The sequence below is a fragment of the Ahaetulla prasina genome, chromosome 2, assembly GCF_028640845.1.
Source record: "Ahaetulla prasina isolate Xishuangbanna chromosome 2, ASM2864084v1, whole genome shotgun sequence".
Classification (NCBI taxonomy): Eukaryota; Metazoa; Chordata; class Lepidosauria; order Squamata; family Colubridae; genus Ahaetulla; species Ahaetulla prasina.
This window is the reverse complement of record NC_080540.1, coordinates 108924946-108940835: the sequence shown is the minus strand read 5'-3', so window position 1 is coordinate 108940835 and position 15890 is coordinate 108924946. Positions and strand designations below refer to the sequence as shown.

The 15890-nt window shown below is 35.8% G+C and overlaps 1 protein-coding gene across 1 annotated transcript in view; it reads right to left on the bottom strand.

The window, feature by feature from the left end:
* LCP2 (lymphocyte cytosolic protein 2) overlaps positions 1–15491 on the bottom strand; it is a 52754-nt gene extending 37263 nt beyond the window's left edge. Inside the window, exons 1-3 of the mRNA XM_058167875.1 lie at positions 15170–15491; positions 8059–8121; positions 7623–7669 (exon numbers count right to left, since the gene is read on the bottom strand). Of these exons, the coding sequence (XP_058023858.1) occupies positions 7623–7669; positions 8059–8121; positions 15170–15247 (188 nt within the window). The 5' untranslated portion in view covers positions 15248–15491. The remainder of the gene's footprint in view (positions 1–7622; positions 7670–8058; positions 8122–15169) is intronic.
* Between the last annotated feature and the right edge of the window lie 399 nt (positions 15492–15890).

The window sequence follows — 15890 nt, the reverse complement described above, 5'->3', positions numbered from 1 at the left end:
GCAATGCAAATTAAAAACAGCAAAAGAGCTTTTATATCGCGGCTTGGCATTGATTGTATGATTGAGTCATTCATTCATGCATTCATTCATTCACATCTTGCCTTTATTTTACATATGTATACTCTTCAACATCTCCATAAATGATTTATACAAAGGATAGAAGGGGAACTCATCAAATTTGCAGATGACACCTATCTGAGGGGAATAGCCAACAGTTTAGAACATAGGTCAAGATCCAGAAGGATCTTAACAGACTTGATCACTGGGTCTTATCCAACAAAATGCAATTCAGTAGTGAGAAATTAAGGTTTTACACATAAGCAAAAAAAAAGGGGGGGGCATAGGCATAGAACTGGTGGTACCTGGCTCAACAGCAGTAACTGTAAGAGGATCTAGAACTCCTAGTGCACAATTTCATTTTCATTTATTTTCATGAGCCAGCAGTGTGCTACAGCTGCCAAAAAGGCCAATGCAGTCCTAGGCTGCATCAACAGAATCAGAGTTTCTAGATCACACAAAGTGTTAGTATCCCTTCATATTGCTTTGGTAAGACATACTTGGAATACTTTGCTCATTTTGGTCACATGGTGAGGATCCTGGTAGTAGAAAGATGGCAATGGAAAACAATTTCCTACTAGCAATAAGAAAAGGCTGAATGAACTTTGAGGCTAGATGACTAACAAACATACAAGCCACAAAAGAGCAGAGGGAGAGTGGGAAATAAAACAAAAATGTACACACCCACTGCATCCTGTTGCATGGTCTTAGCAGATTGGCAATCTCTCTCTTTTCTGCTCTTACCTGAGAGAAAGCAACCATCCAACAGCGTATCAAACAAAAGTCAGGTAATGTAGAATTCACATTATTGGGCCTTCACCCGATCAGCAAGACAATGTGGTTATGCAAAAGAAAACCTGTGTTGTTTCTACTTGCATTTCCTGCCTTGCAAAAGGCACTTGCCCTCACTGAGGCTTTATAAAAAGCAAAAAGATTTTTGAGATTGGAGAGACTGGTGAGAAGCAACAATTTTAGAAAGTTGCCTCTGTTAGGGTTACAAGATCCCAGACATGCAGGGAATCCAAATCAAGGGTTTATATCAGAAGAATGGCAAAGGAGGGGTGTGCTTTTGGTTCTGAACAAAACTGAAGATCAGCCAAGGAAAGTATTTTCCAGTGAGAGAGAAACAACACAATCTCTCCTCTAGCAAGATCAATAGTGGCCATGTTCTTTTCCCACTACCTTCCCATTCCTTTTCTCTTACATTGTGTCTCTCATTTCATTTCTTAACATCTCTACTGCCGAGGGGGGAAATCTAGGAGATTTATAACATGATTGCTTATATAATACCCGGCTGCTATGTGTTTTTACAGTATGTTGTTTTATATTATGTGTTTTATATTTTTATTTGTTTTATTGTAAGCCATCTGGTGTCATATAAAAGTGAGGTGGGTGGCTACATAAATAAAGTAAGTAAACACACACACACACACACACACACACACACTATATATATATATATATATATATATATATATATATATATATATAGGTCTTTGGTTGTTCGGGTTTTCTCCCGTGTAAAATTGGAAGTGTCTTGGCGACGTTTGAAGTCTCATTCGTCATCTTCAGGCTTCAACCCGTGCTTCTGGGAGCAAAAGCTCCCAGAAGCACGAAGCTGAAGCCTGAAGATGACGAATGAGACTTCGTCGAAACGTCGCCAAGACACTTCCAATTTTACATGGGAGAAAACCCGAACAACCAAAGACCTATATACAAACACCCGTGAAAACCTCAGAAAACAAATTCCCCCAAAAGGGCACATTTCATAAATCACTATCAATTCCCCCAAAAGGGCACATTTCATAAATCACTATCAATCAAGGCAGACTTGATAGCACCACAACAATGGCTGGATGATGTTGAAAATTGATATAAATCCCTGGTGAGGAAGCTGCCAAGATCAACCACTTACTTAATCCAAACAGAGGTTCTCTGAATTTTTAGAGTGGCTGGATAGGCTTCAGTGGTCTAATGAAAGAGTCCACAATGCTTTTTGAACAGTTCGTTAGCTTTTTCTCAGAACTTTAATACTCAATATTTTAATACTTAAATTTGAGAACTACACATAGAATATTATTCCTCACCAATGCTAAATAAAAAACATGATCTGGCAAAATGTTAGTATCAGCAGATTTAAACTAGAAACAACTCACTTAACATTCTAAAGTTAAAACACACTAGAAGAGAAATGCTCAATGGAGAAGTTTCGACCCCTTCCTCCAGTTCCTCTATTCTCTACTTCCTTTCTTTTTTTATGTCTGCAGAGGGAAAGAGCGAGGATGAGGAAACAAAGGCTTAAGTGTTTACATCCTAACTATGCTATCACTTACAATACTGCTGTAAGGCATCTTGGCACATAAAAATTAATTAAACAGCCATTATAAAAACAGGTTAAAAGACAAAAAGCCATAGTAATAAACATCATAAAAACCAAAGTAATAAAGGGAGGATTAAAAAGGACCTCCTCAGCCATGGAGCCATCAAGACAAATATCTGATTCCTGGGAGCCCCAGGCCTAGCAGTATAACTAGGGTCAAAAGCAATGGGACCAGTCTAATTTAAAAGAAAGGATATTCTATAAGGCAGGCACCATAGCAAAAAGGGCACATCTTCTGGAACACATCAAATGTAGGTTCCCTAGGTAATGGTACCTATAACATGCCTTCTTTGTGAGATCTAATGGGGCAGACTGATGTCACTTGGCTTCCTTAGGCACAGAAATTTCAGATTCTATCTTTTGGATTAGTAACTACTCAGTTACTACTAGCTCTCCATGCTTCCAGACCTTTCAATTGTTTGTTTTCCTGGCCTTCAGATAGCCTGACTTTGGAACTTCATTTCCTAAAATAAGTTGGAAGAAACATCTATCTAGTAGTTGCCAGCTATCCAGCCATTCTTCAGTTTTCCAGTAGAGAAACCAAGACATCCTAAGTCAACAACAATATGCTCACCTGGGCTTGGGAACTAAGTAGGAACAGTGATTAATACTTGGAGAGGAGATCATAGAGAACTTCAGGATTGGAAGCAAAACCATGAAGTTGAAAAAGAACCCCACTGTTGCAAACAACAACAACAACAACACCTACAAGGATATGTCTAAGAAGGCAAGAATGGTTAAGCTCAACTTAATGAAGACTCAACTCTAAGACTTTTCATGGCACTAGTTTTTTCAAGGCTACTTGAAGTAAGAACTTTCCTCTTCTGAATAGTTTCTTTATAGCAAATTGTATTTTTTTTAACTTAAATCAATTTTAGTCTCAATTTCAGGGTTTCAAGTAACACCCCCATGAGAAATAAAACTCCAAGCAGGCATCTTCCTCAAAGTTCCATTTTATTAGAGATTTCATATTGGCATATCTGGGAAAACCCAAATCTTAAAGGTCCCTGGGTTTTTCCCACCCAAAGGAAAGTCAAAGTCCCTTCCCTTGCACCCACATGTCCATCACATGGTCCAATCAGGTCACTGTCCCGACTGGAGTTGTTTCCCAGTCATGTCTCTCCAGGGGCAGGCTGAACGTCCTTGACTCCCAGGGAAAAGAATACACATCTTATCCTGTCTCCATACAACCCCCCTTCCATTTCCAAACAGCATGCCCATCCACCAAGTGTGGCAGCCCTGAAGATCCAAAGTAAAAGATGGCCTCCAGGGCTGACACTCTGCTATTTTGATTAAAAAAAGAATGGTTTATAATATGTTTGTAACTTTAGCAATCAGCCTTAAAATTGATACTCAAGATGCTGAAATATTGAATAGTATTTGCCTTTAGAATCATGTAAAACTAAAGGAACCAGCATTTTTTTTTTAAAAAAAGCCACAGATCAGCATTTGGAATCATGATAAAGACATTGAAAAAGATATTCAGATGCTGGAATGTGTTTATAATGCCAAGAAAGGGTGTCATGAAAAAGAAAAGGCACAACCAGCAGCAAGGTGATTGGATTCCATGTTGAATGATCTAATATCCTGGAGAAAATCCATCTATGTAGTCACTAAGAGTCAATATTGACTTACTGGCACATAAGCAATCTCCTGAAACATGAGTATGCATATAAACATGTGAGATAGGGAAGGAAAGATGCTGGCTCCTCATGTAGCATCAACACATATTTTGTTTAAACCATGGTCTGTTAAATAATTCACAGCTGAGTTATAGCTCTGTGTCACAAATCGCACCTGATAAATTTCAATAGTTACCGGTATATAAAGTTTAAATAAAAATCAAATAAACCATATTACTGGTTTAGTACAATGGATTAGTAATTTAGCCAGTACATGTATATATAAGATATGAATGAATGAATATGGTAAATCGGATAATAATGGTTGATTGGAATTGTATATGACTCTCATTCCTTTTTATTATCTCGTCTTCTTTTCTTGTGTGATATGGACTGACAAATTTATACTCATTGGTCTTGACAAACATGTAAGTGGATGGAAGAGTAGAAAGATGCATAGTAATGTGCACTAAAGTGAAATACAAGAACATTTGAATGTTCTGTGTTCCAACAATAAAATTTAAAAATATTTTCAGAGCTCTTATCATTGGATATTTAAAATTAATGGAGCAATAGGAGATAGGTTTCTGCACACATATACAAAATCGACCAAGGGGATAATAAATTATACAACATTTTTTTAAAAAAAGTCCTAGCAAACAGTGGAAGCAACCATTAAAAATGGTTTCTGAAACCTCTGCTTGCAGAAAAAGCAATAAAACTAAATTTAGCAGAGATGTCATTAGCAACAGATAGATTTCAACAAATCTCATGAACAATAAACAAAAACCTAAGTGACAATTGGTTTGGGATTTTTTTTTCCCTTAAACAAATAAAGCAATATAGTTTTATATTTAGCAACTTGAATGAGCAACACAACACTATTGTTAAGGCCACACACAATGCATTCTTTTGCATTTGTCAGTCTGCTTGCAAAACAAAACAAAGCATCTTCTGTGTTTGGCAATCTGCCAGAATAAAGCAATCAGAAAACAAACAGTGACCACATGGTTTAGGCCATGCCATGTATGTACAGCGGTTCCAAACCTCATGCAATAAAACAGGCTTCCCCTCTTTTGTCTTTGATTTAGTTCATGCATGTTAATTGAATCCCACAGAATATTTGTGGCACAAGTATGACTCTTAGGTGCTATGTTTTCTATTTTGGGTAGACACCAACAAAGCTTCCTCAGTGCTTTTTTCCATTATCTAAAGCAATCTGAACCTATTGGTCAGTCTGAATAATTCCTGTATAAGGCCTATGAAAAACAGTAATTCTTTCTCAATTATGAGACCAACATTCTTCCTCCTACTCTTAACATTGTCATTGTCGAGATGGTTGAGAAAAAAAAGCAAAAGAACTATAAATGGGGGGGGGGGGGAAACCCGAAAACTACTATGTGGGTGGTAATAAAAGAAGATGATATTGTGTGTTGCAAAACACGTGATCTTGAAGCTATTTTGGATAGTGAAGCCGAGACAGGAAAACACATGCTACTGAAAGGAAAAACCATATCAAAATATTGCAAAAGATCAAGCAAGCGTTCTTGTACTATAGCACTCCACATCCTGGAGCCCACGAAATATTTTGTTACTAAAAGTTTTACAACCTGAACAGGTCTGCTATATATTCTGCTGTTCCATATATTTGGAGCAGCCAGGAACAATTATGACATATTTCAGAAACTGGAATTTTACCCAGTATTGCATTTGTACCAGAATATTATTTATATTCCCTAAATGTACCGAAACAACCCTACTAAATTGTTGCGTGCATTTGCAAAGATCCCATAGCAACAATTTAGATTTTAAAAAAATGCACGTAGTAGAACTTCAGTATAACTACACCGCTTCTAAAACAATTAAAGGACAATAATAGTGTCAGAATGATTTAGATTTTTTTTTAAAAAAAGGCTGAAGTCTGTGAGTCAAAATATCAATGGATTATGTAATTTATATATTCATACCAATTGCCTACCATAGAAGACAGGAATGAATGTTTTTTGCTTGATAACAATTAAATTTTAGACATGCATTCTTACAAACCCAAACATGTTGTTCCCTTTCGAGGTAATGAGTGGTGTTTTACATAGAATTGAAGAAAGAAGTAATAAACAAAACATATTAAAGGAAGCAGATAAGAAAAGGAAGGATCACTAAATCTAGTTTCTATCAACACAATTAATTTCTCTTCATACACCTCTATCCTTCCCTGATGTGAAAAGTTAAAAAAAAATTGTGAAAGTTTTAGATGTTCCTGACATTTCTTGCAATATAATCAAAATTGGAGCTTTAGGGCCAGATTTATATAAGGAAGAAAAAAGGATACTATATTTGGCTATAAAAAAATTGAAGTGGTTTTGCACCTTATCGTTATTTCTATTTCTTTCTACATTTAATTCTATAATAAGTATTAGAAAAGGATAACGGCATCAATGGCATCTAATTCAACTTCTTTATGGTCCCATAGTAATTTGGACAAAAAAGTGGCTGTGACTTATTCTTACCGATTTGAATTAAATCTGAATCCAATACTACTTAGATTCTACCCAAGTTCTTTACTTTATATACCTAAATAAATAAACTCAGTTTGGATTCTGACAAGTTGTTTAAATTATAACAGTCTGGTTTGTTCTGCAATCCAACAAGACAGGCACAAACTTCAGAGGATAATTAGAACTGCAGAAAAAACAATTGCTACCAACCTGCCTTCCATTGAAGACCTGTATACTGCACGAGTCAAAAAGAGGGCTGTGAAAATATTTACAGATCCTTCACATCCTGGACATAAACTGTTTCAAAACGACGCTATAGAGCACTGCACACCAGAACAACTAGACACCAGAACAGTTTTTTCCCAAACGCCATCACTCTGCTAAGCAAATAATTCCCTCAACACTGTCAAACTAGTTACTAAGTCTGCTCTACTATTAATCTTGTCATCGTTCCTATCACCCATCTCCTCCCACTTATGACTATATGACTGTAACCTTGTTGCTTGTATCCTTACAATTTATATTAAATGTTTCCTAATGATTTGATTGCTTATTTGTACCCTATGACTATCATTAAGTGATCATATCATTATGATTCTTGATGAACGTATCTTTTCTTTTATGTGCACTAAGAGCATATGCACCAAGACAAATTCCTTGTGTGTCCAATCACACTTGGCCAATAAAGAATTCTATTCTATTCTATTCTATTCTATTCTATTCCATTCTATTCTATTCTATTCTATTCTAGAAAAGATTGTAATGGTTGTATCTTTTCTTCAAGTAGATTCCAGTAGTATTTCCTGTTTGGGTCAACAATTGATGTATCTTTCAGAAATAGCTTTCTGCCTTCATCTCTACATCATCACGGAAAGAAAATTAATTTTATCTGATCCAGGGTAAGACAATTGGAGAGGGGGAAGGAAGCCTCTAGTGCGCATAAGCAGAACTTGTGTTCAAGGAATTACTTTTCCTTTTAATTGGATTGTGATGGTTTTTTCCCCCACATATTTACCATCAATTTACTGGTGACCAAATCAGATTTTAAAATGCATGTGATTTACTTACGGAACTTTTAGTTTTGGAAACTTCTGAATATCATTTTCAGACATGCTCTGAAACAAAAAAAAAAAGCATGCTATAATTAGGCACGTGCCATCGTTTTGTTACTGAGGTTGCTTACTATAAAATAAAAATAGAATTGCAATGGTCACATGAGAGTGATATTTGCTTAAAGGTAACATGCTGTTTCCTCATCCCTTCACCTTCTTCCCTAATTATTCACCAATACTCCTTTGTTTTTATTAGCTTACTTATTATCCATCAATAATAATTGATTGACTGATTGCATACCCAAAGAAATTAGAACTTTTGACATATCTTTCTGAAAATTGTAGCAAGATTTAAATGTTGTTCCCAAACTTTCTAGAAATGGATTAAATAATCCTTATGTTCAGTTCCAGCTCTGTATTCTGTAAATCTATAAAAATATTGAAAAACTTACCAGAAATCTTTGTCCAGTTATATTAAGTTTCCTAACAACTTTCTCGCAATCCTTGAAGTTTAACTGCAAATGAAAATAAACTTTGTTAATGATAAGACAACTTGTAAAAATCACTGTTACCCTGCCATCCTCTACTCATATTTTTGGGGAGTAAATGCCATCAAATTCAGAAGTTAAGCACAATTTTGCATTGTTAGGCTTCTACTGTTAATAATTACAAGCATATTTTAACCAGATTTAAACTTTCTGAATAAAGCATAACTGATTTATGCCCGAAAATTAGACATGCTTCTTCAGAAATAACACTGAGTGGGAGTTATGACTCCAGAATTGTTTCTATAATGATAGCCGTCAGGTGTAGTATTCAAGACTGTTTCATCATCATGAACTGAAAGGCTAAAGACACAATTTGTCAGAGCTTCCAATGCAGATCTAACCTGATTTTTTTTAGAGTGTTTTTATTTTAAAAAAATAAACCTTAATTGCAGAAGAGATTGTGTAATTTTAGCTCTAAGATTGTAACTACTCATAGTGAGAAGAGTGCTATAAGATATTTTTTATTACCATTTAAGTAGCAGTTCTGTGAAATGTGTCTTCTATACACCTTGTACAGCTTCACACCTTGTACAGTTTCACAACTTATTTAGCCTTAGAAAGTCCCTATTAATGTATTTGCTTTACTATTTGATTGGTTTGTTTTCTTCTAAAAGAGCAGGTGGAAGAGGGCTTTTGCCCAGCTTTGGCTAATGTTCAGTCAGGATGCTCCAACAAAGATAACTTCCACCTTGATCAGTACACATCTAGATTACTGCAAGTCATTCTATGTGGATTTGCCTTTGGAGACAACTCACAGCTGATACAGAATGCAACTGCTAAACCTCTGGCACGGCCAGCTTGCTACTTCAGAGTTATTAAAGTATCACTTACAAAGTTGCAAATGATATATAAGGAACCAACCACCTTTCAGATGAATGAGTCTACCCATCATGTCCGAATATCTAGCAAGGGCTTGCTGAGCTTTCTATCCCCTTAAGCGGTACAACCAATGTGGCCCAGAAAGCAGGATTTTTTTCAGCAGTATCTCTAAAGCAGTATATTTCGGCAACTTTAAGATGTGTGGACTTCAACTCTCAGAGTTCCTTAGCTAGCATTTGCCTCATGCTTTCCGGTTCTTCCTAAGGCAATTGAAAACTGTCCTATTCTGATATGCCTTTGACTTTGAATAATAGTGGAATTCATTATATTAATTGGTATAATAATTCATGTTGTAATTTTGTCTAGTTTGTGCTGTCTTGTTTTCCTTGCTGTATACTATCCAGAGTTTGAGGGCAAAAATTTACAAATATTGATAATATTTTTTTATTTTTTATTTTTCCCTCCCTCCCCCCCCCCACCCCCCTCCCCCCTCCCCCCAATCCCCCCACCCCCCACTCCCCCGGACTTCCCAGAGCAAAATACAGGATATAACATCTAACAATCATAAGCTAGAATACACTAACTATCCATAAACTCCCATCCCTCCCCTAGAGCCTTAACTCCCCTTTTACATAAAGAAAAATATACAAATACAATTTTTACTTTCTATTCATTCATAAGCTATTTGGTACTTCTTGGTCTGATATTTGCTTTGAATATAATCAACCCATCTTCTCCATTCCAGTATATATCTTTCTTTGAATAGTCTTTCAGATACGCTGAGATTTTTGCCATCTCCGAAATATTGATAATATTTTTAATAGGTTCTCCTGTGCATAGCCATTATCTAACCACCCAAAAGCAAATCTGAGTGCAGAACAGTCTCATTAGGCTAGTGGCTGCAATTTCAACTTCAATGAGGAAGTGCATCACATGAAAGAGGCAACATAATTCTTAGCCCTGAAGTGAAGAAATAACTAGAAGTATAATAGTTTACATTGTCTTAAAGCTTCCTCCAGGAATCCCACAAGCAAAAAGAGTGTTTTGCACATGCATCAAGAGATTGACATTCATCCATAAAAATTTCTTCCAGCACTGGGAACTGCTGGATTGAAATAATGTGGCTACATAAATTTGGTTAAGAAAAGGCTTGCTGGGGAAAAAAATCCCTCTCTTAAATTTTGAAGAACTTTTGTTCTCATTATGTTAACTGGATATATTAAGAATGGAAAGGAAGCTCAGACAAAAAGTATATAAACCAAGACATAGAAACAATGTTCTGGATTTTTTTTTCTAAATTTAAGTTCAATTTTCAATGAATTCACTACATTTCATTACAGGTTATAGACATTATATTCATTACAATGAACACTGAATTCATGAGAGTTTCCTGACTGACTGAAATCTCTCTTCTTGAACCAAAACATAAAACATTTCACTCATATCCTTGTTGAGATTTTCTTCCAGCAGCATACATCTTAGCCAGAGGAATACAATGGATTGCTACTTAGCGATCATAAATACATACAACAGCTTTCAATACAAAACCAGAGTCCCACCCTCTAGCAAGATAGTAATTAAAGCATAATTCTTACACAATCTCACCCTGAAGAATGGTCCAGAAAGGTTTTTTGAGTCCTCAACACTACTATAAAAATAAAAGACTAAGAGAAGTCAGAAGCCAAATATAGGACCAACATAGGTGGCAAGATAGGTATGGCATAGGTCAATCAAGCAGTTTAGCTCTCAAAATTATTTTAGAAAGTACAAAAATAATAAATATCTTGATATTCCTAAATAATAATATCATTCAGGAATCAAGTAACATTAATACTACCCACCAAAGGGCTTCATCTAACTCACAAGTGTCAAATTTGCTGCGTCATGTTGCCGTCACGTGACATTTTGTGATATTTTCCCCATTTGTGGAACTGTGGTGGGTGTGGCCTGCATATGGCGCATCCGGCCCAGGCACCGCCAGTTTGACACCCCTGATCTAACTGGTAAATTTGACAGAGGCTAGTAGTCCAAAACAGTTATTATGAAGACAGCTTTTATTTTATTTATTTATTTATTTTATTAAATTTTTATATTTTAATTTAAGGCAATTAGATTAATTGATTGACCTCTGTTTGTAGGGACTGAACACATTGCTCAGGTTGAAAAGTACTGAATAATAGTACCAAAAAAAGGACATCTAAGGAAACTACTTCTTTACAGTTGTACAAGAGATGATCTAGCACTAGAGAAAACAACAACACAAGAAAAAAAGACTGAGATGGTTTGCATCAACTTTCCACATTGTCAGTTAGTTATAGATAGTTAGGACTGCAGAAAAAACAATTGCAACCAGCCTGCCTTCCATTGAGGATCTGTATACTGCATGGCCCAGAAAGAGGGCTGAGAAAATATTTACAGACCCCCTCACAGCCTGGACATAAAGTGTTTCAAATTCTCCCCTCAGGCCGTTGCTATAAAGCATTGCATGTCAAAACAACTAGACACAAAGATAGTCGTTCCCCCCTCCCCCCGCCCCGTGTCATCACTCTGCTGAACATCTAATTCCCACAGCACTGTCTTAGGCCTAAATATATTTACCAATGTAATAGACTATATGTTATTATCATCTCATCTTTTTCATCTTCTCATTTTTCCTACTACTTTTTCTATTAGTGTCTTATGATTTATCACTTTTTTGTGGTATTTTATGACCAATGATTTTAACTATGACCTATGATATATGATCTATCACTTTGTTACTTGTATGTATGCTATGAGCTTATACACCGGAGACAAATTCTTTGTGTGTCTAATCATACTTGGCCAATAAAGAATATTCTATTCTATTCTATTGCTGATTGCACAATCAAACACTAAATTGAAAATATGGCAAGTGAAGTTGCAGGAAAGCCAAAAGCTGAATAGGACTTTGCATAGCAATCCCACAGCTGATCAGTTCAGAATTCTCTAATGCTTTAAACATCAATGTGCTGAAAAGGTCAGTCCCTAATTTGACCTGATGCTAAATTAACATGGGTGGCATTCAGGCAACCCACTTTCAAAAATATTTGAACTATAAGATTTGCACCCCACAACAAAGAACTTCTCTATTTCTAGCAATCTGCTCTGCTAAAAAGTAGAGCATGTATCCATAAAAATAAATTCCTACTAAGCTCCCAGTCATACTTTACATTCCTACTAGGAAAAGACTGAGAATCCAGATGTTATACAATGTGGAAGGGACTCCACCTAGGCAGACTCATTTGGGGTAATTGGCCCAAGGGACATGGGAAGAAGTTTTGGTTTATGAAGTTCAAGACAGTGTTGTCATAAAAGAAATGCTCACTAGTGCAACAGAGTGCAACAGAGCACTAGATATAAAATAGTCAATGCCTGTGTAATTTTGGTTTTGGTTTTGGAATCATGTTTACAGTATTTACTGACAGAAAGATAAAGCTCTTTCCTCAGAGAAGTATTTACAAATTCTGGAAAGGACGGGAAGGTGTTGAGATCATCCTAAATTCTGCTGAAGACAGTATTGTAGAAGAATCTGTTCAAAACAAAGGAACAGCCAAGTTTAGATAATAACAGAACTTGTTTGTGAAAAACTGGAGGCCTTGAAAATTAGCAAATCACCAGCTGCTCGTTTGATTAATTTTACATTAGTAAACACAGATGCAAGACTTTTGTCTGAATTCTAGATGTATTTTGGATTCATTGACCAGATATCCTTTATTACAAAGAACAGTCCTTTATTTCAGAAAGCTCAGTTTTAGCTTTATTTTTTAAATTTTTCTTGGTCTTGCTCTTGGACTGTCCTTTGTAAGGCAAAGTTATAAATATAAACAATTGATTTTTTGATGCTTATGAACCACGTCCATATTTGTTCCCTTTTTAGGTTTGTCCTTTATTTTTTTTCCAAGAAAATATGGTCACTGTAATTTTTTCCAAGAAAATATGGTAATTAGAAGAAGCTAATAGAGCATATGCTGTTTTCAGAAGTTTCCAAGTTCAATCTTACTACCTCCAGGTTAAGAAACAGGTAAGAGAAGGAAGATGAGATCTATCACTTATTAATATTGTCAACTCGTACTGTAATGTAGAAGCACATGAAAGAAATTTGATTTTTAAGATGCAGAGGGAAGAAAATCAATATCTTTCAGCAAACACAATATTTTGTGGCTTTGTGTAATATTTTGTGTGCAATATTTTGTGTAAAACTAGAATATGCAAAACCAGATATATTGTGCAAAAGCTGGTTGTCTTGCTGATTTTTTTTTTTTAAAAAGAGTATAGACCACAAGTCTGTAAAGCCAATGCAAGAAGGGTATGGTATATCTGTAGAACACAAAAGCAATTAGTAAAAGAAAAAAGAACAAGAAATCCATCCTCAAATTTTACAAAGGACTTAATCTACACAGAATTGTGGTCTGTTGCTGGGCCACTGCAAAGTTGTCACTCGAGCTTGATTTATTCTTGACTATTGCCTGAGGGTATAATAAAGCTGAAAGAGACTAATTGAATCTGTCAAGACTAGAAGACCTGTAAGTCCAAGGTAGTGTAATTGTCAGTGCTCCTGCTGTCTCCACTCCACTCTAATGAAGTCTGCCACTTGGTTTAACTTCTCTCTGACTGCTAACATGGTATTCATCTGTGAAAGCACATTGCTATGAGTTGTAGGAAAAATAAATTAAGTTGTCGTAGCCACATAGTGCAGTCAAGGCAGGAAGTGCTGTGTCTCCTGAAAGCTACATTAAGCTGAGTCTGAACTATTGGCTCTAATACTGCGGGGTTACTATTTGGGGTGTTTATGTAGCTCCTAGTCACTTATAATAGCTAACATGGTATTAAAGAGAGAGTGATTGACATAAACGGATGGAAAAATAGGAGGAAATTTAGTGAGACCACAAACTATTTCTAGAATTGAACTGTTTTTAATGCTGCCCACTGATGGCTCTAAAAGCCATGTTCAAAACTCTGCAGTATATTACACAATCTATGCACACTGTAATTCAATTTGGGGGAAGGGGAGATGGCATTTTATGGCAAACACAAGCAGCATTCCACATTTGCTACACGAGAGCACCAGCGTGTGATCATAAGAATGTCCTCTTCCTGGCACAGCAATAGCTCTTTGCAATTTGGTTCTTATCCTTCTTCCAATAGTTATAAAGCTAAAACACCAGGCTATGCAAGAAAGCCTTCTCAGAGAACTTTAGAAAGCACAACCAAATGCTTCTTTTTGTCACTGGCCATTAATGGTGAGAAACGTGTCTTTTGCTTTAAAGCCTTTAATTATGGCCCTCCAAATCAAAAGTCAGCTTTAAAGCCTTTAATTATGGCCCTCCAAATCAAAAGTCAGCTGCCTCAAAGCAAAGCTTGAAGCTTTGAGGCAGAAATGCTGCCTCCCAAGCTTTGCTTTGAGGCAGAAATGCTGCCTTTCTCTCTGAAGAATGTGTAGGCCAAGAAGAAAAAAAAAGAATTAACCTTGAATTCAAGGCCTACATAGAGCTAGATGATACAAATTGGGTGTAAATAATCTGGCCCCTTGTAACTTTGAATCTGGAATGGCAGTCATTCACTCACACATTACAGAGAAACCATATGACTTAATTGCCAACTGGTAGAATTCCAAGCTCTTATTGCAAATAAGTGGAAAGAGTGTAACAGATTATTATTATTATTATTATTATTATTATTATTATTATTATTATTATTATTATTATTATTGTTATTATTATTATTATTACTACTACTACTACTACTACTACTACTACTACTACTATTACTATTACTATTATTATCTCTTTTATTCATTAAATGTGAAACTCAGTCAACTGAACATTTAAAAATGTTTCACAAATACAATTGACTGGTGCTAATGGTTGATATGGGTTGCTGCCAGCCTCCTAGGTATCAACCAAGTATCTTCTTATCTTTTGTTGTTGTTGTTGTTATTATTGTTATCATTATTATTAATAATAATAATAATTTCTCCCTAGATATGAGAAGCTAAGATATGAAATTCTTTGGGAAGGATCACTTTGGAAAGCTGAAATTACATAAAAACATATATGTTTTTCCTCATTCTGGATACGAGATAAATAGATAGAAGCTCAGGCTTTCCAATGAAGAAAATTGGGAATGCTAATTGGAAATGGTAAAGATGACACTGTTCAATTAAAATGAAACTTACCCTCCTAAAGTAGTCTGCCAACTCACTGGGCGACCAGCGGGCCACTTCGGAGCGATAGGGCGTGCTTCGTAAATCCATTTCTGTTTCTGGTTAGTCAGTTAGGAAGCAAAACATGTTAATCTTCAGCTGTGACACACTGTAGGATATCTCCTCAGCAGCAAAGGAGACAGGAAAAATGCAGCAGATCCACAGAATTCATTTAAAATAAATTGAACTCCTGGGTTTGGGCTTTCCTTAGAAGTGTGCTGCAACTGAAGACAGCAAAGCTTCCGGTATGAGCTGAACGGTTTCTTTCTCAGAAAACTTCTCAGCAAGCAGCTCAGTTTCACCACTTCCTTTTCTGAATCTATATACATAAGTAAGGAAATAAGGTGGTTCAATTCCTTTATTGCAAAAGAAGGGTTGAAAATCATGTTACTGTCCCTATCCTAATGTTCCCTTTAATTGTATTCATTTTATATGTTCAATTCATGCTTATACTTATCTATATATGATCTAACATGTACTTGACAAATAAATAAATAGAAATTTTTAAAAAATGTGAGACGTTAGGGATCAAAACAACTGGGGGGATTCAGTGGCTTTATGGAAAAGAACATGATAACATATTGAGACTGCAGAATTTTTTAAAAAAAATCATGATGAACAAGAAAAAAGGGGGAAATCACAGAATCTGTCTTCCTCTGTTCCTCTCTCAGAATCACTTGAATGAAATTTATTG